General features: G+C 44.6%; 1 protein-coding gene across 8 annotated transcripts in view; it reads left to right on the forward strand.

Annotated features, from left to right (window-relative positions):
* Positions 1-25,928, forward strand: part of LOC138656775 (uncharacterized) — a 304,597-nt gene that overhangs the window by 155,298 nt on the left and 123,371 nt on the right. For 6 of the 8 annotated variants that reach the window (XR_011316968.1, XM_069744011.1, XM_069744012.1 and 3 more), the window contains one exon: positions 17,211-17,285. The exons of the other annotated variants lie outside the window; for them this stretch is intronic. Coding sequence is in view for 5 of the 6 variants with exons in the window: in XM_069744011.1 (XP_069600112.1) it covers positions 17,211-17,285 (75 nt within the window). In the remaining variant the exon portion in view is untranslated. The remainder of the gene's footprint in view (positions 1-17,210; positions 17,286-25,928) is intronic. 8 annotated transcript variants of the gene reach the window in all.

The raw sequence follows: 25,928 nt of genomic DNA on the forward strand, positions 1-25,928 counted from the left end.
TACATGGTGAGCTATAACTTCAGTATGATTTAGCTACCCCTTTACAGGTGGGTGAGACCACAACGAAAATCAGGCACAATGTTACACACTCTGTTTTTGGTGGCACCAAATGAGAGAGATGCCACACACGCAGGACTGTCACTGAAGCACAAATGTAAATATTAATCTCCCACTGTTTTTTTTTATTTTTTTTATTTTTTTTCAGGGAGACTTTAGAAACAAAATAAAATAAAATGATTTTTCAGGAAGAATTTAGAAACCAAATAAAATAAAAGGATTTTTCCAATGACAATTTAGAAACCAAATTAAAAAAAAACAAAAAAAAAAAGGCTTTCTATGCCCCACTGAGTGAGTGATGCCACACACAGGAGTCAGGAGTGGCACACAAGCCCAGAGGCCAATATTTTTCTCCCAATGATTGATGTAGTGATTTTTTCAGGTAGATTTTGGAACCCAAATCAAGCAAAAAAAATAATAGGCTTTCTATGGCCCACAATTGGAGAGAGAGAGATGGCACACCCAGGAGTCAAGACTGGCACACAAGCAGAAAGGGCAATATTAATCTCCCACTGATTTATTTTTTTTTTCAGGGAGACTTTAGAAAAAAAAAATAATAAAAAAAAATGATTTTTTCAGGAAGAATTTAGAAACCAAATAAAATAAAATGATTTTTTCAGGGAGAATTTAGAAAACAAATAAAACAAAAAATAGGCTTTTTATGGCCCACTGAGTGAAAGATGACGCACACAGGAGTCAGGAGTGGCACACAAGCCCAGAGGCCAATATTGTTCTCCCAATGATTGATGTAGTGATTTTTTCAGGTAGATTTTGGAACCCAAATCAAGCTAAAAAAATAATAGGCTTTCTATGGCCCACAATTGGAGAGAGAGAGAGAGAGAGATGGCACACCCAGGAGTCAAGACTGGCACACAAGCAGAAAGGACAATATTAATCTCCCACTGATTTGATTTTTTTTTTTTCAGGGAGACTTTAGAAAAAAAAAATAATAAAAAAAAATGATTTTTTCAGGAAGAATTTAGAAACCAAATAAAATAAAATGATTTTTTCAGGGAGAATTTAGAAAACAAATAAAACAAAAAATAGGCTTTTTATGGCCCACTGAGTGAAAGATGACGCACACAGGAGTCAGGAGTGGCACACAAGCCCAGAGGCCAATATTGTTCTCCCAATGATTGATGTAGTGATTTTTTCAGGTAGATTTTGGAACCCAAATCAAGCTAAAAAAATAATAGGCTTTCTATGGCCCACAATTGGAGAGAGAGAGAGAGAGATGGCACACCCAGGAGTCAAGACTGGCACACAAGCAGAAAGGACAATATTAATCTCCCACTGATTTGATTTTTTTTTTTTCAGGGAGACTTTAGAAAAAAAAAATAATAAAAAAAAATGATTTTTTCAGGAAGAATTTAGAAACCAAATAAAATAAAATGATTTTTTCAGGGAGAATTTAGAAAACAAATAAAACAAAAAATAGGCTTTCTATGGCTCACTGAGTGAGAGATGATGCACACAGGAGTCAGGAGTGGCACACAAGCCCAGAGGCCAATATTTATCTCCCACTGATTGATTTATTGATTTTTTCAGGTAGAATTTAGAACCCAAATCAACCAAAAAAATAAATAGGCTTTCTATGGCCCACTATTTGTGAGAGAGATGGCACGCTCAGGACTGGCACACAAGCCCAGATGCCAATATTAATCTACCACTTTTTTTTTTTTTTTTCAGGGAAAATTTATAAACACAATAAAAAAAATAATAAATAGGCTTTCTATGGCCCACTATCTGAGAGAGAGAGAGATGGCACGCTTAGGACTGGCACACAAGCCCAAAAGACAATATTAATCTCCCTTTTTTTTTTCAGGGAGAATTTATAAAACCAAAAAAAAAAAAATAAATAGGCTTTCTATGGCCCACTATTTGTGAGAGAGATGGCACGCTCAGATCTGGCACACAAGCCCAGAGGCCAATATTAATCTCCCACTTTTTTTTTTTTTTTCAGGGAAAATTTATAAACCCAATAAAAAAAATAATAAATAGGCTTTCTATGGCCCACTATCTGAGAGAGAGAGATGGCACGCTTAGGACTGGCACACAAGCCCAAAGGCCAATATTAATCTCCCTTTTTTTTTTCAGGGAGAATTTATAAAACCAAAAAAAAAAAAATAAATAGGCTTTCTATGGCCCACTATTTGTGAGAGAGATGGCACGCTTAGGACTGGCACACAAGCCCAAAGGCCAATATTAATCTCCCACTGATTGATTTATTGATTTTTTCAGGTAGAATTTAGAACCCAAATAAAGCAAAAAAAAAAAAATAGGCTTTCTATGGCCCACTGAGTGAGTGATGATGCACACAGGAGTCAGGAGTGGCACACAAGCCCTGAGGCCAATATTTTTCTCCCACTGATTGATGTAGTGATTTTTTCAGGTAGATTTTGGAACCCAAATCAAGCAAAAAAATAAATAGGCTTTCTATGGCCCACTGAGTGAGAGATGGCACAGACAGGGATGGCACTCTAGCAGAAATGCCAATCTTAATCTCCCACAAAAAAAAAAAAAAAAAAGGAACTGTCCTTCAATAACTATCTACCTGCAGTAATCTCAGCCAGGTATGGCAGGCAGCAATAAGGAGTGGACTGATGCACAAATTAAATAAAAAGTGTGGACAAACAAACAAGATAGCTGTGCAGAAAGGAAGGAACAAGAGGATTTGTGCTTTGAAAAAAGCAGTTGGTTTGCTGTTGTGAATTCTGTGGCTGAATTCACTCCTGTGGTCACAAGTGGTACTGCAGCTTCTGAGCTTCCTCCCTCAGGTGTTCTGGTGAGCTCGTTAACTGCTTCATTACTTAACTCCGCCTGATGCTGCTATCCTTGCTCCTTGTCAATGTTTCAGTGTTGGATCTGAGCTTCTCCTGATTGTTCCTGTGACCTGCTGCTCTGTATAGCTAAGTGCTTTTTGCTTTTTTGTTGCTTTTTTTCTGTCCAGCTTGTCTTTTGTTTTGCTGGAAGCTCTGAGACGCAAAGGGTGTACCGCCGTGCCGTTAGTTCGGCACGGTGGGTTTTTTTTTGCCCCCTTTGCGGGGTTTTGCTTTAGGGTTTTTTGTAGACTGCAAAGTTCACTTTACTGTCCTCGCTCTGTCCTAGAATATCGGGCCCCACTTTGCTGAATCTATTTCATCCCTACGTTTTGTCTTTTCATCTTACTCACAGTCATTATATGTGGGGGGCTGCCTTTTCCTTTGGGGAATTTCTCTGGGGCAAGTCAGGCCTATTTTTCTATCTTCAGGCTAGCTAGTTTCTTAGGCTGTGCCGAGTTGCCTAGGTAGTTGTTAGGTGCAATCCACAGCCGCTTTTAGTTGTGTTTAGGATAGGATCAGGTGTGCAGTCTACAGAGTTTCCACGTCTCAGAGCTCGTTCTTGTATTTTTGGGTATTTGTCAGATCACTGTGTGCGCTCTGATCGCTAAGCACACTGTGTTTCTGGATTGCCTTCATAACACCTGTCATTAGCAAACATAACAGTACAAGGAGCCAACTAATGATTCTCAATAGAGGGAAAGAAAAAGTTCTGACATAATTTTTTTTTTTTTTTTTTTTTCTGCTCTGTGTTCATTTTTTTTTTTCCCCTAGACATTTGGGTGATTCTGGACACAGGTGTGGACATGGATATTCAGGGTCTGTGCTCTTCAATGGATAATCTCGTTATAAATGTACAAAAAATTCAAGATACTATTGATCAGAAATCTATGTTAGAACCAAGAATTCCTATTCCTGATTTGTTTTTTGGAGATAGAACTAAGTTTCTAAGTTTCAAAAATAATTGTAAGCTATTTCTGGCCTTGAAACCTCATTCTTCTGGTAATCCTATTCAACAGGTTTTGATTATTATTTCTTTTTTGCGCGGCGACCCTCAAGACTGGGCATTTTCTCTTGCGCCAGGAGACCCTGCATTGAGTAGTGTCGATGCGTTTTTCCTGGCGCTCGGATTGCTGTACGATGAGCCTAATTCAGTGGATCAGGCTGAGAAAAATTTGCTGGCTTTGTGCCAGGGTCAGGATGATATAGAAGTATATTGTCAGAAATTTAGGAAATGGTCAGTACTCACTCAGTGGAATGAATCTGCGCTGGCAGCTTTGTTCAGAAAGGGTCTCTCTGAGGCTCTTAAGGATGTCATGGTGGGATTTCCTATGCCTGCTGGTTTGAATGAGTCTTTGTCTTTGGCCATTCAGATCGGTCGACGCTTGCGCGAGCGTAAATCTGTGCACCATTTGGCGGTACTGCCTGAGGTTAAACCTGAGCCTATGCAGTGCGATAGGACTATGACTAGAGTTGAACGGCAGGAATACAGACGTCTGAATGGTCTGTGTTTCTACTGTGGTGATTCCACTCATGCTATTTCTGATTGTCCTAAGCGCACTAAGCGGTCCGCTAGGTCTGCCGTCATTGGTACTGTACAGTCCAAATTCCTTCTGTCCATTACCTTGATATGCTCTTTGTCGTCGTTTTCTGTCATGGCGTTTGTGGATTCGGGCGCTGCCCTGAATCTGATGGATTTGGATTATGCTAAACGTTGTGGGTTTTTCTTGGAGCCTTTGTGGTGTCCTATTCCATTGAGAGGAATTGATGCTACACCTTTGGCCAAGAATAAACCTCAATACTGGGCCCAGCTGACCATGTGCATGGCTCCTGCACATCAGGAAGTTATTCGCTTTCTGGTGTTGCATAATCTGCATGATGTGGTCGTGTTGGGGTTGCCATGGCTACAAACCCATAATCCAGTATTGGATTGGAATTCCATGTCGGTATCCAGCTGAGGTTGTCAGGGGGTACATGGTGATGTTCCATTTTTGTCGATTTCGTCATCCACCCCTTCTGAGGTCCCAGAGTTCTTGTCTGATTATCAGGATGTATTTGAAGAGCCCAAGTCCGATGCTCTACCTCCGCATAGGGATTGTGATTGTGCTATCAATTTGATTCCTGGTAGTAAATTCCCTAAAGGTCGATTATTTAATTTATCCGTGCCCGAACACGCCGCTATGCGCAGTTATGTGAAGGAATCCCTGGAGAAGGGACATATTCGCCCATCGTCATCACCACTGGGAGCAGGGTTCTTCTTTGTAGCCAAGAAGGATGGTTCGCTGAGACCGTGTATTGATTACCGCCTTCTTAATAAGATCACTGTTAAATTTCAGTATCCCTTGCCATTGTTATCTGACTTGTTTGCTCGGATTAAGGGGGCTAGTTGGTTCACTAAGATAGATCTTCGTGGTGCGTACAATCTGGTGAGAATCAGGCAAGGAGATGAATGGAAAACTGCATTCAATACGCCCGAGGGTCATTTTGAGTATCTAGTGATGCCGTTCGGACTTGCCAATGCTCCATCTGTGTTTCAGTCTTTTATGCATGACATCGTCCGTGAGTATCTGGATAAATTCCTGATTGTTTACTTGGATGACATTTTGATCTTCTCAGATGATTGTGAGTCTCATGTGAAGCAGGTCAGAATGGTTTTTCAGGTCCTGCGTGCTAACTCTTTGTTTGTGAAGGGATCAAAGTGTCTCTTCGGTGTGCAGAAAGTTTCATTTTTGGGGTTCATCTTTACCCCTTCTACTATCGAGATGGATCCAGTTAAGGTCCAAGCCATCCAGGATTGGATTCAGCCGACATCTCTGAAAAGTCTGCAAAAGTTCCTGGGCTTTGCTAATTTTTATCGTCGCTTCATCTGTAATTTTTCTAGCATTGCCAAACCATTGACCGATTTGACCAAGAAGGGTGCTGATTTGGTTAATTGGTCTTCTGCTGCTGTGGAAGCTTTTCAGGAGTTGAAGCGTCGTTTTTGTTCTGCCCCTGTGTTGTGTCAGCCAGATGTTTCTCTTCCGTTCCAGGTCGAGGTTGATGCTTCTGAGATTGGAGCAGGGGCGGTTTTGTCACAGAGAGGTTCTGATTGCTCAGTGATGAAACCATGTGCTTTCTTTTCCAGGAAGTTTTCGCCCGCTGAGCGTAATTATGATGTGGGCAATCGAGAGTTGCTGGCCATGAAGTGGGCATTCGAGGAGTGGCGTCATTGGCTTGAAGGAGCTAAGCATCGCGTGGTGGTATTGACTGATCATAAGAACTTGACTCATCTCGAGTCTGCCAAGCGCTTGAATCCTAGACAGACCCGTTGGTCGTTATTTTTTGCCCGCTTCGACTTTGTGATTTCGTACCTTCCAGGCTCTAAAAATGTGAATGCGGATGCTCTGTCTAGGAGTTTTGTGCCCGACTCTCCGGGTTTATCTGAGCCAGCGGGTATCCTCAAGGAAGGAGTCATTGTGTCTGCCATCTCCCCTGATTTGCGGCGGGTGCTGCAAAAATTTCAGGCGAATAAACCTGATCGTTGTCCAGCAGAGAAACTGTTCGTCCCTGATAGGTGGACTAATAAACTTATCTCTGAACTTCATTGTTCGGTGTTGGCTGGTCATCCTGGAATCTTTGGTACCAGAGAGTTAGTGGCTAGATCCTTCTGGTGGCCATCTCTGTCACGGGATGTACGTACTTTTGTGCAGTCCTGTGGGATTTGTGCTAGGGCTAAGCCCTGCTGTTCTCGTGCCAGTGGGTTGCTTTTGCCCTTGCCGGTCCCAAAGAGGCCTTGGACACATATTTCGATGGATTTCATTTCTGACCTTCCCGTTTCTCAAAAGATGTCAGTCATTTGGGTGGTCTGTGATCGCTTTTCTAAAATGGTCCATCTGGTGCCCTTGGCTAAATTGCCTTCCTCCTCTGATTTGGTACCTTTGTTCTTTCAGCATGTGGTTCGGTTGCATGGCATTCCTGAGAATATTGTTTCTGACAGAGGTTCCCAGTTTGTTTCAAGGTTTTGGCGAGCCTTTTGTGGTAGGATGGGCATTAACCTATCCTTTTCCTCGGCTTTCCATCCTCAGACTAATGGCCAGACCGAACGAACCAATCAGACCTTGGAAACATATCTGAGATGTTTTGTTTCTGCAGACCAGGATGATTGGGTGTCCTTTTTGCCGTTGGCTGAGTTCGCCCTTAATAATCGGGCCAGCTCGGCTACCTTGGTTTCTCCATTTTTTTGCAATTCTGGGTTCCATCCTCGTTTCTCTTCAGGACAGGTTGAGTCTTCGGACTGTCCTGGTGTGGATTCTGTGGTGGATAGGTTGCAGCAGATCTGGACTCAGGTAGTGGACAATTTGATCTTGTCCCAGGAGAAAGCTCAACTTTTCGCTAATCGCAGACGCCGTGTGGGTCCCCGACTTCGTGTTGGGGATCTGGTTTGGTTATCTTCTCGTCATATTCCTATGAAGGTTTCCTCTCCTAAATTTAAACCTCGTTTTATTGGTCCGTATAGGATTTCTGAGGTTCTCAATCCTGTGTCTTTTCGTTTGACCCTCCCAGACTCCTTTTCCATACATAATGTATTCCATAGGTCGTTGTTGCGGAGATACGTGGCACCTATGGTTCCATCTGTTGAGCCTCCTGCCCCGGTTTTGGTGGAGGGGGAATTGGAGTATATTGTGGAGAAGATTTTGGATTCTCGTGTTTCTAGACGGAAACTCCAGTATCTGGTTAAATGGAAGGGTTATGCTCAGGAAGATAATTCCTGGGTTTTTGCCTCTGATGTTCATGCTTCCGATCTTGTTCGTGCCTTTCATGCGGCTCATCCTGGTCAGCCTGGGGGCTCTGGTGAGGGTTCGGTGACCCCTCCTCAAGGGGGGGTACTGTTGTGAATTCTGTGGCTGAATTCACTCCTGTGGTCACAAGTGGTACTGCAGCTTCTGAGCTTCCTCCCTCAGGTGTTCTGGTGAGCTCGTTAACTGCTTCATTACTTAACTCCGCCTGATGCTGCTATCCTTGCTCCTTGTCAATGTTTCAGTGTTGGATCTGAGCTTTTCCTGATTGTTCCTGTGACCTGCTGCTCTGTATAGCTAAGTGCTTTTTGCTTTTTTGTTGCTTTTTTTCTGTCCAGCTTGTCTTTTGTTTTGCTGGAAGCTCTGAGACGCAAAGGGTGTACCGCCGTGCCGTTAGTTCGGCACGGTGGGTTTTTTTTTGCCCCCTTTGTGTGGTTTTGCTTTAGGGTTTTTTGTAGACTGCAAAGTTCACTTTACTGTCCTCGCTCTGTCCTAGAATATCGGGCCCCACTTTGCTGAATCTATTTCATCCCTACGTTTTGTCTTTTCATCTTACTCACAGTCATTATATGTGGGGGGCTGCCTTTTCCTTTGGGGAATTTCTCTGGGGCAAGTCAGGCCTATTTTTCTATCTTCAGGCTAGCTAGTTTCTTAGGCTGTGCCGAGTTGCCTAGGTAGTTGTTAGGCGCAATCCACAGCCGCTTTTAGTTGTGTTTAGGATAGGATCAGGTGTGCAGTCTACAGAGTTTCCACGTCTCAGAGCTCGTTCTTGTATTTTTGGGTATTTGTCAGATCACTGTGTGCGCTCTGATCGCTAAGCACACTGTGTTTCTGGATTGCCTTCATAACACCTGTCATTAGCAAACATAACAGTTTGCACAGCGGCGTACACACAGCAATGCAGCTATCAGGGAGCCTTCTAGGGCAGCCCAATGAGCTACAGCGCTGAGAAAAAAAAAAATGTAGCTTCCACTGTCCCTGCACACCGAAGGTGGTGTTGGGCAGTGGAAATCGCTACAGCACAAGCAGTTTGGTGGTTAATGGACCCTGCCTAACGCTATCCCTGCTTCTAACGAAGCGGCAGCAACCTCTCCCTGAGCTCAGATCAGCAGCAGTAAGATGGCGGTCGGCGGGAACGCCCCTTTATAGCCCCTGTGACGCCGCAGACAGCAAGCCAATCACTGCAATACCCTTCTCTAAGATGGTGGGGACCAGGACCTATGTCATCACGCTGCCCACACTCTGCGTTTACCTTCATTGGCTGAGAAATGGCGCTTTTCGCGTCATTGAAATGCGACTTTGGCGCGAAAGTCGCGTACCGCATGGCCGACCCCGCACAGGGGTCGGATCGGGTTTCATGAAACCCGACTTTGCCAAAAGTCGGCGACTTTTGAAAATGAACGACCCGTTTCGCTCAACCCTAGTTTGAACATTAAGATTATGTGCTGACATTTTGGAGCAAAATTTTTGTGGAGTTATGAGTAAGGCTCACCAATGCTACCAATGCTCACCAATGTTAAAGTACTTAGTACATCATCCCCTGTAGGGAGATGCTTGAACAATGCCTGGTTTAGTTTTTAGATATAGTTTGTTCCCGCTAGGTTGTTGTCAGGTTCCTAAAACTATTCCTGAACCTGTCCCAATCTGAACCTGAACCTAAAGATGAATCAATTCTGCATGAACCTAAACCTGAATCCTAAACCCACCTAGTCTGTACCTGAACATATTGCCTATTGCTATAATCATCCTGCCTGAACCTGATCCAGAATCCTGAACCGTCATGTCTGATTGTGAACCCTGAACCATCTTGTTTGTTTCTGTACTCTGAAACCACTTGTCTAAAATAGAACCTGTTCCAGTAAGGCTATGTGAACACGTTCAGGATTTCTCGCAGAAAATTCCTGAGAAAAACCGGACATTTTCTGCAAGAAATCCGCAAGAAATCTGCATGCGGTTTTGCCACGGTTTTGCCGCGGTTTTTTCCGGACATTTCCCAATGCATTTTGTAGTGGGAAATCCACAAAAAAATGCAAAATTAATGAACATGCTGCGGTTTTTACCGCGATGGGTTTTTTTGTGGATAAACCGCATCATGTGCACAAAACATGCGGAATTCATTTCAAATGATGGGATGCTTATTGTATGCATTTTTTTTGCAGTTTTATAGCGTTTTTATCAGGAAAACCCGCGAAAAAACCGCAACGTGTGCACACAGCCTTACCCATGTTGTCTAAACTGAAATCGCTCTGGCAGTACCTGAAACTGAAATCCGAGCCTGAAACAGCTAATTATCTAATTATATCAGTAAATTATCTAATTTACTGAGATAATGACTTCTGGGTTTTCATTGGCTGTAAGCCATAATCGTCAACAATTAACAGAAATAAACACTTGAAATAGATCAATCTGTTTGTAATGACTATATATAATATATGAGTTTCACTTTTTGTATTGAAGAACTGAAATAAAATAACTTTTTAATGATATTCTAATATTGTGAGAAGTAGATAGATAGATAGATAGATAGATAGATACAGTATAATCACAGCGTGACAAGTTAGAATAGAATAGATAGAATAGATACTGTATATAAACATAGAATGCATAGATATATAGATGTCGGTAACACAGATATACATAAATGTATGTATATTACATAGATAGTGCAGTGCAGTGGTAGCACCCTATGAGGCAGTGACCCAGCAAAGTTCAAACAAAACATCTCTTTAATGTTTAACTCACAGAACTACACAGTACATGATATCATCTGGATCACAGCCGGGAACCATATCCTCCAGATTGCAGCCAATAGGCACCAGTACTTCTCTAAGACCAGATATCGTGGGCGACTGCACCGCCGTGTACGCTGTGAGTGCAAGGTCTTTCAGCTGCTTTGGCTGTTGGGCTCAAATTGCCTGTGTTGCCTCACACAGGTGGAGCTCTGCAGAGACTTCTGCTCTGTACACCTGCCAACACCAGACTGACACTGACACTGAACCTGACACACCCAAACCCTTTACTGCAGGATTTTAACTAGAACCTGTGGCCATGGGCCACATGGAAAACCTGGCCAGGAAGGAAATGGGCAGCTCCACTACCATCCTGTAGTCCGTTTAAAAAATAAAAGCCAAGCAGGTTTTCTTAAATCCACCTTGGACAAATAGTTTGCCCAAGTCTAACACTTACTTTTATTCTGCATTGCAATCACAGCTACACCTGTGACTACAATGCACTGCCATGGCTTCAATATGCATCCGTGCGCATCCTGCGGGGAACACACAGTGACCCCTACATGTGACACCGGTCACTGCCTCACAATAGATAGAAGAAAAGCTGGCAATTCATCTGCTGTGTACTGTAAAATCACAGCAGGAGCTGACAGGATAGAAGATATAGATTACATACAGTAAATATATATAGAAAAGATAGATATATAGATGTCAGTGACAAATACAATTAGTGCAGTGTGTGCAAATTACTGTGCATATATTTAACCCCGAAGCCTGTTTTCATCTTCCTGACCAGACCAATTTTACAATTCTGACACTGTCACTTTATTAGGTCATAACTGTGGAACGCTTCAAAGTATTCCACTGATTATGAGGTTGCCGTCACACTAGCAGTATTTGGTCAGTATTTTACATCAGTATTTCTCAGTCAAAACCAGGAGTGGGTGATAAATGCAGAAGTGGTGCATGTGTTTCTATTATACTTTTCCTCTAATTGTTCCACTCCTGGTTTTGGCTTACAAATACTGATGAAAAATATTGACCAAATACTGCTAGTGTGACGGCAGCCTGAGACTGTTTTTTGTGACATATTGTACTTTATGATAGTGGTAAAATTTCCTTGATATGCGTTTATTTGTGAATAAAAATAGAAATTTGGCAAAAAAATTTAAAATTTTGCAATTATCAAACGTAATTTTTATGCCCTTAAGTCAGCATCATATTGCTAAAATAATTAATAAATAACATTTCCCATATGTCCACTTTACATCAGCACAATTTTGGAAACAATTTTTTTTTGGTTAGGAAGTTAAAAGGGTTAAAAGTTGACCAGCAATTTCTCATTTTTACAAGAAAATTTGCACAACCTTTTTCTATGGAACACCTTACATTTGAAGTGACTTTGAGGGGCCTATCCGACATAAAATACCCCCAATTTTCACCATTCTAAAAACTGCACCCCTCAAGGTACTCAAAACCACATTCAAGAAGTTTATTAACCCTACAGGTTCTTCACAGGAATTTTTGGAATGTGGAATAAAAAAATAAACATTTACTTTTCTTTCACAAAAATTTTCCTTTAGACCTAATTTTTTTAACTTTCGGAATAATAAAAGATTGTTAAAGGGAACCTGTCACCCCCCCCCCCCTTGCAGTTTTAACTAAAAGACCCACCTTGTACAGCACTAATGCTGCATTCTATCAAGGTGACTCTTTTATTTGGGGTCCCTTCCACCGCTGAAATAATCGTTTTTATAATTTGCCCGCCATACCTGTAGTCTGCCTGGGGACATGTCTTTTGCCCCCGGACACAAACGCCTTCCAGCCATCAGTCGTTTGCTCTTTTTGCCGGGCGCCGCCTCCTCAGCATTCAGTTACGTCCCCGGCGCCTGAACTGTATATTTTGTTTCCCAGCATGTGCAGTTTGCGCTGCCCTTCGACTCACATCACATGATGGGAACTTACAGCGCAGGCGCCGGGGACGGTAAATGTACGCAGAGGAGGCGGCGCCTTGAGCACAGAGGAAATGAGTCATGTCTGGGAGGCGTTTGTGTCGGGGGGGGGAAAAAGACGTACCCCCCGGGCACACTACAGGTATAGCGGGCAAATTATAAAAGCGATTATTTCAGAGGTGGAGGAGACCCCAAATAAAAGACCCACCTTGACAGAATGCAGCAATAGTGCTGCACAAGGTGGCTCTTTTAGTTAAAAGCACCAGGGGGTTACAGGTTCCCTTTAAATACACTAGTGCCCCAGAGACTAGTAGACATGCCTAAGAATGAACCAAAGGAAAAAGCTGCAAGGCAGATGCACAGGTCTGTGTGAAAAACTGTGAAGGTAGAAACAATTAAAAGCATAGATAAAGAAGTCTCTCATGCTGATTCCTATGCCAAATTGCCCCTTGGTCTAGGTGCAGATGGATACTGGAATAGTTCACAAGTGAAAACAAACCAAAAACTAAATTAGGTTTAGGAAAACTGTATATTTAAATGGTAATTTATTTGTATAACTGTATAACGATGTCAATTACCATTTAAACATACGGTTTTCCTAAACCAAGGGGCAACCTAGCATAAGAATCAGCGTGACAGGCTTCTTTATACATATTTTTTTAACTTTTGCAAGGGGAACAGGAGAAAATGGACCATATATTATATTGTGCAATTTCTCCTTAGCATTCCGATACCCCATGCACTTTTTGAATGTAAAATGTGCTGGCATAATTAGTGGATGCCATGTCAAGTTTGGAGAGCCCCTGAAGTGCCTAAACAGTAGGAACCCACAACAATAATAATTTGGAACACGGTGTATACATGGTGATGTTAAGGACTACCTAATGGCTAGAGTGGTCACATGCTGGCACTCCACACTGCACATGATGGAAAGGCTTTTTGAGCAGAAGAGGCCAATGGTTGAGTACCAGCTCCAACACACCCGCCGATATTCTGGTCCGCACATAACTGAAAAGTGGGCATGGATGTCTGACATTTATGTGGTTCTACAAGACTTTGAGAACTCCACAAAGATGGTGAGTGGGGATGACGCCATTGTCAGTGCAACTATCCCATTTCTGTGCCTAACTAAACAGTCACAGTTCACAATTAAACAGGATGCTTTGCATGCGGACCTGGTGGGGATGGAGTAAGTCATAACACAGAGAGGTTGTAGCCAGCCCAGCCTCATCTCATCTGCTCAGCATTCATTGGGTATCAATGAGGAGGTGGATGCTGAAGAAGAGGAAGAGGAGGAACAAGAGATGGTGGCTAGTTTAACAGAGGCTTGTAGCCATAAAACCTTCATACCATATCTCCTACGTGGATGGGCTGAGAATGGGAATGAGAAGGTAAAAAGGGAGGAGTAGGAAATGGAAAGTCATCATCACGGTGGAAATTTAAAAAAACTGACCGTCACATCCAAACATAGACTAAGTGTGAACTGGTGCTGAACCTAGAGTCACCAACTCATATACAGTCAAATAAATAAGGCAGCACACTGCGGCGCTAAAACATGCAAACATGAAACATGAAAATTGAACTGCATTACTGCACTAGAAATATGAAAAAATGAGAGTGTTTAGCGCATAAATTGACCAATTCATGTGTACCTGGTAGACACATTAGGGCATCTCTCGCATGGGCAGTTTTAGTGGTGTCTGTAAGAATTTCTTATTCTTCTGAGCTGAACTGCGGTAAACTCACTGAGCTGAACTGCCGATTGGGAATGCAGCCTCAGTGATCTGCGGTAACCTCTATGACGTCATTGCTGGTCACTGATGCTGCACTTGCATTCTCCTGTGGTTTTCAGCCTGGACGCTTGCATCTTGGCACTACCGAGGTTGAAAACTATTTATTGCAGACATGGATTACGGCGTGGGACAGAACGTTAGATAGGTGAGGGATATAGTTGTTTTTTATTTTTGTTTTATTACAGGAGACCATTGCTTCAATGGGATGGGCGTTAGGTGAATAGAACTGTGTTTGTTATTTTTACATAAAAAGTCAAAGTGTGTTTTGCTTTTATTTCAAATAAAGGAATTTATTCTGGATATGTTTTTATTTAAAATATAACTATAGGATTAGGAATGAATAGGCATCTTATAGGCGCCTCTCCATTACTAACCCGTGGGCTTGATGTCACCGGACAGTACAAAGGTGACATCAACCCCACAAATATGAACCCCATTTGCCACCACCACAGGGCAAGTGGAAATAGCCAGGCAAAGAGCCAGAATTGGTGCACCTAATAGATGTGCCTTTTCTGGGGTGGCTGCGAGCTGCTATTTTTAGGCTTGAGAGGGGCAATATCCACGGCCCTTACCAGCCTGAGAATCCCAGCTCCAGCTGTCTGCTTTAGCTTGGTTGGTTGTCAAAAATGGGGGGATGCCATTTACTGTGTTTTTTCCAGTACTGGAAATTTCAGGACGTGTGAAAGAGCCCTCAGACCTTGGGTTCTTCGTGTTTCTAATGGCTTGCTTGGTAAAGCAATAATACGCTGCAGTATTCAGTGTAATATAAAAACAACTGCATGTTAAATTCCTCTAATAGGATGAAAAAAAGGACAACAAATGTGTAACAACATTTTAACAAAATAAAAACCCCCACAAAAATATGTAAAATTGTAACAGAAAAAAAGCCGTAACTATAACATTATCATAATATTTAAAGTTTGCTCACATTAGTGTATAAATTGGATGAGTGCAATGTGACCATTGTTATTCAATAAGTCAGTGCTGATCTGCGAGTTTTTCCTCATGTGCATTCTTGCTGAGGAAAAAAACGCAGCATGCCACGAGTCGCTCAATATTTCTGCACTCTGTGAGATTTGACTACTCTGAGCGTTACTGAACTCAGTGCTGTTTAGAATCGCTGGGCTTTGTGGAGCGCAGCAGGAGCCAAGAGTGGCTGCTACTAAAAGCCTATGACTCAGAACAAGGCTTCATAGGCATTTAACGATGGAATCGGGGAACATCCTAGGAAACGCTGGATTATGTTGCATCGGACCTTTATTTTCTAATAAATTGGGGAATGAGGGATGGTGTCTTGTTTTTGCTTCTCTCTTTTTATATTTTTCAAGTATAAATTTGTGGACTATGTTGGGTTTGGTGGACTACGTCAGACCTGCTTGTTGTTTTTTTTTTAAAGCTGGTGGACTCTGTTTATTTTTTCTTACTATGTTAATAATCAGGGTGTCTGATAGACACCTCTCCATTACTAACACCAGGGCTTGATGCCAGATGTGATTTTTGACCAATCAAAGCTGACATCAATCTCAATGCCAATTACCCTGATGCCACTGCACCAGGTAATTGAGAAGAGTGAAGGCAAAGCACCCGAATTGGTGCATTTAATGAGATGCGTCACTTCTGGAGAAACTACAGGCTGCAATTTTTAGTCTATGAAGGACCCAATAACCAAGGAACTTCCCAGCCTGATAATATCAGCTCACAGCTGTCTGAGTTATTTTTGCTGGTGTCATAAAATAAGGGGATATCTTTATAACTATCATATATCTAATATCTATATCTTCATATAATATTGCTTTATTACTTTTGTAAACTAGCTTTAAGTTACATAGAGCATTATAGTATGATGATTATGTTAAAATAACATTGCATACGGATTGCATACACATGTCATACAGATGTCACACAGATGGTAGGCGAGAAAAAAAGCACACGCACATGGCAAAAGGTAAATCATACTGATTCTACTTCTCCATCTTTTCGGGATGAACATGGGAGCAATTTTTAATATGCTGATTGAGCAATCCCTAAAAGTGGTAATCTCTTCTAGAATGTTCATAGCTGAGATGGTGCTACCTACTTCTTATATTCAACTGCTAGAGTTAATGAAAGTTCTAAGTTTTAATGTTATTTTTAGTGTTTTATTAACCTTGTAACACAATATTTTTGTTTCTCTTGTTTATCTTTAACACCAGTGAGGAAAGAAGACACCATAATGACAACTAGGGTTGAGCGAAACGGATCGAACAAATTCAAAAATCGCCGACTTTCGGCAAAGTCGGGTTTCATGAAACTCGACCCGATCCTAGTCTGGGATCGGCAATGAGGGCGCCATTTTTCAGCCAATGAAGGAGGACGCAGAGTATGGGCAGCGTGATAACATAGGTCTCGGTCCCCACCATCTTAGAGAAGGGCATGACAGTGATTGGCTTGCTTTCTGCAGCATCACAGGGGCTATAAAGGGGCGTGCACGCCGACCGCCATCTTACTTCTACTGATCGTAGCATAGGGAGAGGTTGCTGCAGCTTAATCAGAAGAAGGGATATAGTTAGGGAGGGAAGATTAACCCCCAAACTGCTTGTGCTGTAGCGATTTCCACTGTCCAACACCACCATTTTTTTCAGGGACAGTGGAGGCTATATTTTTGTGCATCAGCTCTGTAGCTTATTAGGCTGCCTTATAGGGCTCCCTGATAGCTGCATTGCTGTTTGCACGCTGCTGTGCAAACGAACTGCTTTTTTAAAAGCAAAAATCCCGTTGCTTCTTTCTGCACAGTTACCTTGTTTATTTGTCCACACTTTTGTGTGCAGTAGTCCTTTTTGTTGCTGCCATACTTTTCCTGAGATCATTGTAGGGAGATTGAAATTGTACTACAGTCCTTGTCTTTTTTCATATATCTTCCAGCCACTTTCTGCCACTTAGATTGCTTTATTTTATACACTGGGCATGAGTTTTGGTTCAGTCTCCCCCCAAAAAAGTGAGATTCAAATTCTCACAAAGTGGATCTACTGCAGTCCTGTTAGTTTGTCGTATGCCAGCCAGCCACTTTCTGCCACTTAGATGCTGTATATTTTATTTCACTTGACAGATTTGCCAGTAACCAGCCCAAATTCATCCACTGTAAACCATGAAAATGAAATGTCTGAAGAACAACTCATCAATGGTAAATTTTTAACAGATGAAATAATGTACAACAGATATCAATGTTCATGTGGAGATCTTTTTTTATTGCTACTTGTTAATCACTTCACTACCTGACCCTTTTATGTAACCGCTCAAATCAATCTAGTGCAAAGAAAGCAACAAAACAAGAATGCCAATATTTTATTGTGTACATGCTTACAGTGGATTTGTCATTGTAGCAGATTGCTATTTTTCCATGACAAATGGTAAAGAGACATATGAATGTTAATAAAAGCAGAATCTCCATAACAGTGACCACCCCATTGTCTATCATAAATAGTCACATCCAAGTTGCCTCTCATAAGTAGTGCCAAACAGCCCCTCCACAAAAGCAGCAATAGTCTGTTAGGTCTCGAGTTCCCGCTTCTGCACAGGGGGAATCTCGAGCCATCTCCGCTGCGGTCTCCCATTCTTATCCAGTCGCAGTGGCGTCTACTCAGCAGGGACGTCGGTCCCAGCGTCTTGCTCAGTCTCACTCTGTACAGAGAGTTACTGTTGCTTCTTCAGCTTCTGCCATTAAAGCCAGTGCTGGTCAGCAGCGAGCAGACTTCTCTGGGACTAAGTCCTTGTCTGCACACACTGAGCATGCCCAGGGCAAGATCTCCCGTTGGAGATCAAGGGTCATGTGCTCAGGCCCTGCAGCACATTCCATTGGTCCTCTTGGTAGGTCTTGGAAGGGCAAAGTTTCTGTGGCCACTTCCTGTGCTGCAACTATATAAACTGCGCATGACCGCACGGCCATGCGCTAGTGTACATTTGCATACGTGTGTTTGTTGTGAGTGCAAGTCGTCCTTGGATACCCATTCCCTATTGAATGTCTGTTCGCGGAAGGTGTATGGTTGCTATCTAGCGCCCGACTTATCCTACAGCACGAATCACACATTACAGCGTCCAGTTGCTGTGACCGCCAGTATGGCGCCGTGCACTTCCTCTGTGCTTTCCTTACCCAAGCCTGGGTGGTTAGTGGCGTTCGTCAGTGCGGCACAGCATGCACTCTTGTGCCCTAATATTGTTATTAGCTTCCTTACACACCCAGTTGCGGTGTTGTGCCAGCAAGGGTCTAATCGGACTTCAATCCTAGTTGGGGTTGAGTTCGCTGACTACTTGCTCGCGCTCTATGTGCGGTACCGCGATCCTGTGACGCAACAGGATCGCTTCCTTCACGCTGGGTGAAGTTTAACCCACGTGTGTATACTTAAGAGTACCGCCATATAGTCCATCATTACTTGGCAGCAGGTTCCATCTCTGCACGGTGGACCCCGGGCTGCGAACGTACCATACTCTATCTGTCTTAGTATTTGGTGCGTTCCGCTAGCCCTAACATTACACTAGCGCCAGGGTCTGGCTAGTAATGACGGACAAACAGCAATCCTTGCGGTATATCCAGCAGCTGGAGGGTAGGTTGGCGGCTCTTGAGAGCGCAACCTCAGCTGTGGATGTTACCGCAGTTGCTGTACAGGCTGCTAGCGTGGCTGCAGCAACCCTGTCCATTGCCACCCCTGCTCCGACATTTTCTCGCCTCCCGCTGCCAGAAAATTTTTCTGGTGATAGCAAATTTTGTAGGGGATTTGTGAGTCAGTGCTCTATTCACCTCGAGCTCCTGGCTGCACGTTTTCCCACAGAGCGGGCTAAGGTGGGATTTAGAGTGTCTCTCTTGTCGGACAGGGCGTTGGAATGGGCTACGCCGCTGTGGGAGCGTGGCGATCATGTGGTGCAGAGTGCTCCGCTGTTTCTGAGCACTCTGAAACAGGTCTTTTTAGCACCTCAAGTCACCCATGATACTGCGCTCCAACTGCTGGCATTAACTCAGGATGAGTCCTTGGTCAGTCATTTTGCCGTCCAATTCCGCACTTTAGCTTCTGAGCTGGATTGGTCGGATAAAGCTCTTATCCCCATATTTTGGAGGGGCCTGGCTGGCCACGTTAAGGACGCTCTGGCCACTAGGGAGATTCCTGCCACACTGGAGGAGTTAATAACTGTCTCCACTCGAATTGACCTCCGTTTTAACGAGCGGAGGTTAGAGCGAGCCCAGTGTAGGCAGAGGTTTCGGCTGGCTCCTACCTTCGCCAAACCTCTGGAATCTCCGGTCCTGGTTCCTGAGTCACATGAGGCCAGGGAAGTGTCACAAGCGGGATCTAAGTCCCGGACCGCTTGTGCACTCAAGGTCTATCATGTTTGCCAGCAGTCAGGACATCTAGCCACCAGATGTTCTCAGCGGTCGAGGAAACGTCAGCGTCTAGTGGTAGTAGGTGGAGGTACACTAGACACGGCGATGTTTGCCTCTAAATTGTCCTTTAAGGGGACAATTACTATAGGCTCATTCTCCCACTCGGTAGAGCTCTGCGTGGATTCTGGGGCGGAGGGCAATTTTATGTCTTCTGCCTTCGCCCAACGTCACGCAATACCCCTGGTTATGCTAGCTCAACCAGTAACGGTACGAGTGGTGAATGGGTCGACACTGCCCTCACAGATAACACACCAGACCATCCCTTTTACTCTGTCCATGTCGCCATCTCATCAGGAGATTATATCTCTGCTCGTCATTCCTGAGGGAATTGATGAAGTCCTGTTGGGAATACCTTGGCTACGGTACCACTCTCCTCATATCGAGTGGTCCCCTGGCAGAATCCTGGGATGGGGCGAATCTTGTGGGGGTAGGTGTCAGAGGGAGTGCGTTCAGGTTGCTACTACAGAGGTACCCGCATATCTTTCCTCTCTCCCCAAGCAGTATTGGTCTTATGCAGACGTGTTCTCCAAAAAGGCGGTGGAGATCCTTCCGCCCCATCGCCCCTATGACTGTCCTATTGATCTCTTGCCTGGTGCTGAGCCTCCTCGGGGTCGAGTCTATCCGCTATCTCTCCCGGACACGGAGGCCATGTCACAGTACATCCAGGAAAATCTGGCAAGAGGATTCATTAGGAAGTCAGTGTCACCTGCTGGGGCAGGGTTCTTCTTCGTGCAGAAGAAGAATGGGGAATTGCGTCCATGCATAGACTACAGGGGTCTTAATGCCATCACCGTTAAAAATAAGTATCCTTTGCCCTTGATATCTGAGCTCTTCGATAGGCTTCGGGGAGCAAGGGTATTTACTAAACTAGATCTGCGGGGTGCTTACAACCTGATTCGCATCCGTGAGGGGGACGAATGGAAGACGGCTTTTAACACCAGGGATGGGCACTATGAATATCTGGTGATGCCCTTTGGGCTCTGTAATGCCCCAGCCGTTTTCCAAGACTTTGTGAACGATATCTTCCGGGATATGCTTTCCACCTCGGTCGTAGTCTATCTGGATGATATTCTCATCTACTCTCCAGATATTGACTCCCACCGGAGAGATGTTTGCAAAGTCTTCGACCTCCTATGGGCAAACTCCCTCTATGCCAAGTTGGAGAAGTGTATGTTTGAGCAGGAGTCCTTACCTTTCCTAGGCTACATCACCTCTGCCCAGGGATTGGCTATGGATCCTGCCAAACTACAGGCTGTGATGGACTGGCAGGAACCCCATTCTCTTAAAGCGGTGCAGCGCTTTATGGGGTTCATTAATTATTATCGCCAGTTCATTCCGCACTTCTCAACTTTGGTAGCTCCCTTGGTTGCCCTCACCAAGAAGGGGGCGAATCCCAAATTGTGGTCTGAGGAGGTCTCCAAGGCCTTTAACTCTATAAAGTCACACTTCGCTATCGCTCCCATCCTACATCGCCCCGATGTTGATAAGCCATTTATCATGGAGGTGGATGCCTCTTCTGTTGGTGCTGGAGCAGTCCTCTTCCAAAAGGATGCTCAAGGTCGGAAGCATCCTTGCTTCTTTTTCTCCAAGACCTTCTCACCAGCAGAGAGGAATTATTCCATCGGGGACAGGGAGTTGCTAGCCATGAAGTTGGCTTTCTCGGAGTGGAGACATCTCTTGGAGGGAGCACGTTTTCCCTTCCAAGTCTTCACAGACCATAAAAATTTGGTGTACCTGCAGACAGCCCAGCGGTTGAATTCTCGCCAGGCCAGATGGTCCTTATTCTTCTCCCGGTTTCATTTCACCCTCCATTTTCTTTCTGGGGAGAAGAACATTCGGGCCGACGCTCTCTCTCGCTCCGTTGTGTCATCTGCGGAGGAGGAGGAGGAGCCTCGGCTTATTGTCCCCACCGAGAGCTTGAGAACTGTGGCCCCAGTTTCGCTAGAGTCTGTGCCTCCGGGCAAGACTTTTGTATCATCCAGTTTGTGACCGGAGGTTCTCTCTTGGGCACACTCGTCCAGGGTGGGTGGACATTTTGGTACCAAAAGGACATCTGAGTTACTGGCGAGGACATACTGGTGGCCGCATATGGCTCGTGATGTCGCAGAGTATGTTCGGGCGTGTGTCTCTTGCGCCAAGAACAAGACTCCTCGGCAACGGCCAGCTGGTTTGCTTTATCCTCTGCCGGTGGCAGACAGGCCCTGGGAGATGGTTGGGATGGACTTTGTGGTGGGCTTACCCAAGTCTCGTAACTGCACCATTATCTGGGTGATCACCGACCATTTTTCCAAAATGGTGCACTTGGTGCCTCTTCCACGGCTACCTTCAGCACGGGCGTTGGCTGTCTTGTTCGTCAAGCATATCTTTCGCCTACACGGTATGCCAGACAAAATTGTTAGTGACCGGGGTCCCCAGTTTGCGTCTCGATTCTGGAGAGAGCTTTGTCGTCTACTCAGTATTGAGTTGAATCTCTCTTCGGCATATCATCCCGAGACGAATGGGTTGGTAGAGAGGGCCAACCAGACCTTGGTCACATATTTACGACATTTTGTTTCTGCCAGGCAGGATGACTGGGCATCCTTGCTACCGTGGGCAGAGTTTGCACTTAACAATGCCGTAGCCGACTCCACCGGTCAGACTCCATTCCTCCTAAATTACGGCCAGCATCCGCGTGTTCCTGTGCCCATGCCTGTGTCTTCTGCTGACTCCAGGGTGGCAGACTGGGCTGTGGAGGCACGGGACATTTGGGACCGCACGCAGGATGCCATTCGGGCCTCCAAGGAGAGAATGAGGTCCTCCGCCGATGTTCATCGGCGCCCCGCTCCGACCTTTGCTCCTGGCGACTTGGTGTGGCTCTCCGCCCGTAACATCAGGCTGCAAGTTGAGTCCACTAAGTTTGCTCCTCGCTACTTGTGACCCTTAAAGGTTCTCGAACAGGTTAATCCTTTGGTCTACCGTTTGGCTCTTCCTCCACGCTTGGGTATCACCGACACCTTTCATGTGTCCCTCTTGAAACCCGTATACATGTCCCGGTTTTCCGAGTCATCTGCTGGGACATCGGGTTCGTCTACGGACGATTACGAGGTGAACGCTATTTTGGGGTGCAAGGTGGTACACGGCAAAAAGTTCTATCTGGTGGATTGGAAGGGTTATGGCCCAGAGGACAGGTCATGGGAGCCTGCTGAAAACATTCGGGCCCCACAGCTCATTGCTGCCTTCGAGCGTAGCGAGGCCCAAGGAGGAGGGGGCCCTAGGAGGGGGGGTAATGTTAGGTCTCGAGTTCCCGCTTCTGCACAGGGGGAATCTCGAGCCATCTCCGCTGCGGTCTCCCATTCTTATCCAGCCGCAGTGGAGTCTGCTCAGCAGGGACGTCGGTCCCAGCGTCTTGCTCAGTCTCACTCTGTACAGAGAGTTACTGCTGCTTCTTCAGCTTCTGCCATTAAAGCCAGTGCTGGTCAGCAGCGAGCAGACTTCTCTGGGACTAAGTCCTTGTCTGCACACACTGAGCATGCCTAGGGCAAGATCTCCCGTTGGAGATCGAGGGTCATGTGCTCAGGCCCTGCAGCACATTCCATTGGTCCTCTTGGCAGGTCTTGGAAGGGCAAAGTTTCTGTGGCCACTTCCTGTGCTGCAACTATATAAACTGCGCATGACCGCACGGCCATGCGCTAGTGTACATTTGCATACGTGTGTTTGTTGTGAGTGCAAGTCATCCTTGGATACCCCTTCCCTATTGAATGTCTGTTCGCGGAAGGTGTATGGTTGCTATCTAGCGCCCGACTTATCCTACAGCACGAATCACACATTACAGCGTCCAGTTGCTGTGACCGCCAGTACGGCGCCGTGCACTTCCTCTGTGCTTTCTTTACCCAAGCCTGGGTGGTTAGTGGCGTTCGTCAGTGCGGCACCGCATGCACTCTTGTGCCCTAATATTGTTATTAGCTTGCTTACACACCCAGTTGCGGTGTTGTGTCAGCAAGGGTCTAATCGGACTTTAATCCTAGTTGGGGTTGAGTTCGCTGACTACTTGCTCGCGCTCTATGTGCGGTACCGCGATCCTGTGACGCAACAGGATCGCTTCCTTCACGCTGGGTGAAGTTTAATCCACGTGTGTATACTTATGAGTACCGTTATATAGTCCGTCATTACTTGGCAGCAGGTTCCATCTCTGCACGGTGGACCCCGGGCTGCGAACGTACCATACTCTATCTGTCTTAGTATTTGGTGCGTTCCGCTAGCCCTAACATTGTCACAGCATCTCCTATTAAGTACTAACAGGCTCAGTCTTGCTAATAAATACCAACAGCCCCAAAAGCACCATCTAAGGCTCCCTTCACACATCCATTTTTACTATCCGTGTGATTTTCTGTTGCCCGACTGTGTGACATCTGTGTGCCGTCTGTGTGACACATAGAAGAAGAGAAAGCAGATGTAAGGAGTCTTGTCGGAATCCCAGGACCAGTGGCTCCTTTAATGTCCCTAAAGCTAGGGGTGCCCTAGCTTGCCTGTTCCCCGGATTACTTCTGATGGTGAAGATGCTGGGGCCATGTACCTTGCCTTAGTTCCTGAATCTGCCCTTAGTCTGTACCCTTCCCTCACCCAGGGAAGAGGGGAGTAGTAGTGTACCGTAATACACCAACCAGACTAGCAAGGTAATACATAAGAGGGATAATGAAAAATTACCAAACATACAATTATACTCACACAGACAACAAAGGAATGCACTGGGGAGAGGAGGATGGAGTTAAATTAAAGTAGGAGAAGAAAGGGAATTATCACACACTCAAAACCTTGCAACAGTCACAGATAAACCTACAAACGCCTTTTCCAATAATAACCACCAACCAACAACCTACAGCCATGCAGTAAAAGCTACTCTTACAATGAGTGCCAGCCAGCGCCTAGATAATTTAGGAGATGGGAGTGACTAACAGTGAACTGCTGAGTTCAGGATCTCTGAACTGAGCAGATTAACCCCTTCACTGCTAAAAAGAAACTTACTCCATTGAATATGAAGGTGAAATGCTTCTAATCAGTGCAAGAGTAGGAGAAATCAGATGCTGCGGTCTTCTGGCTCCTCCCTGTCACGGTAAACCTGTGACATCAGCTTAGAAATTATAGATTTTTAGGCGTTAAAGATCGTGCAAAGATATAAATAGATATTCTACAGATACAGTATATAATTTCACAAGCCCACTACATATTATAAACTTGCACCCTTTAGTGCCTTTGAAGTGGAATATATTGCTACGCTTTTTAGGCTTGTTTAACCTAATAAATAAAAAAAAGATGTGAGGTCTCCCCTAGTTTATGAAACCAGCGAAGGTAAAGCAGACAGCTGCGAGCTGATATCATCAAGCTGGGAAGGTCCTTGGTTATTGGGTCCTTCAAAGCCTAAAAAATGCCAGGCTACAGCTGAATAAGAAATGGCGCTTGACATTCTGGCGCTTTGCCTTCGCTCTTCCCAATTGCCCTGGTTACAGATGGGGCTTTTTTTTCCTGTTTACAATTTTTGTATATCTTTTTTTCTTAATTTCATTAAACTGTTGTTACACATGTTTTGTCCTTTTTCATCCGATTAGAGGAATTTAACATGCAATTGCTTTTAATTTACACTGAATGTTGCTGTGTATTATTGCCTTACCAACCAAGCCATTAGCAACACAAAGAACCCCTGAATGCTTAGATGTTGCAGTCACTATTCATTAAGACAGGGGTCCCCAACCAGTAGCTCGGGAGCCACATGTGGCGCATGGGCCCATGATTTGTGGCTCGTGGCTGTCTTCCAGCTTGGTGCATTAGCACCAGGAGTAGAAAATAGTTATTAAGAACATATCTCTAGATGGTGACTTGTGTGTAGCCCTGCGCAGATGAGCACATCTGAGTGGGATGAGATAGGAAACCGTGTGACACATACCGGAATAGAAATCAGATTAGAAATTACAGATTTTAAGATGATAAAGATGTGCAATGATGAAATAGATGGATAGATGTGGGGTAGACTGTTATGATCTGGTGGCCTAGGAGCAGCATGAGACGTACTCTGGAGAAGGTGGTACCTGTACTGACCGCAGACCCTGAACTCAGCACCGCAACTAGAAATAGCTGTGGGATGTATCTAACACTCCCTAGACACCTCGACACAGCCTAAGATCTAACTTCCCCTAAAGATAGAAACGGGAAAACTATCTTGCCTCAGAGGAAATCCCCAAAGGATAGACAGCCCCCCACGAATATAGACTGTGAGAGGAGAGGGAAATGACATATGCAGACTGAAATCAGGATTTAGCAAAGGAGGCCATTCTAGCTAAAAAGAAAGAATAGGACAGAGTACTATGCGGTCAGTATTAAAACACTAGAAAATATCCACCACAGAAAATACAAATCTCCACATCT

The sequence above is a fragment of the Ranitomeya imitator genome, chromosome 1 (genome assembly GCF_032444005.1).
Source record: "Ranitomeya imitator isolate aRanImi1 chromosome 1, aRanImi1.pri, whole genome shotgun sequence".
NCBI lineage: Eukaryota > Metazoa > Chordata > Amphibia > Anura > Dendrobatidae > Ranitomeya > Ranitomeya imitator.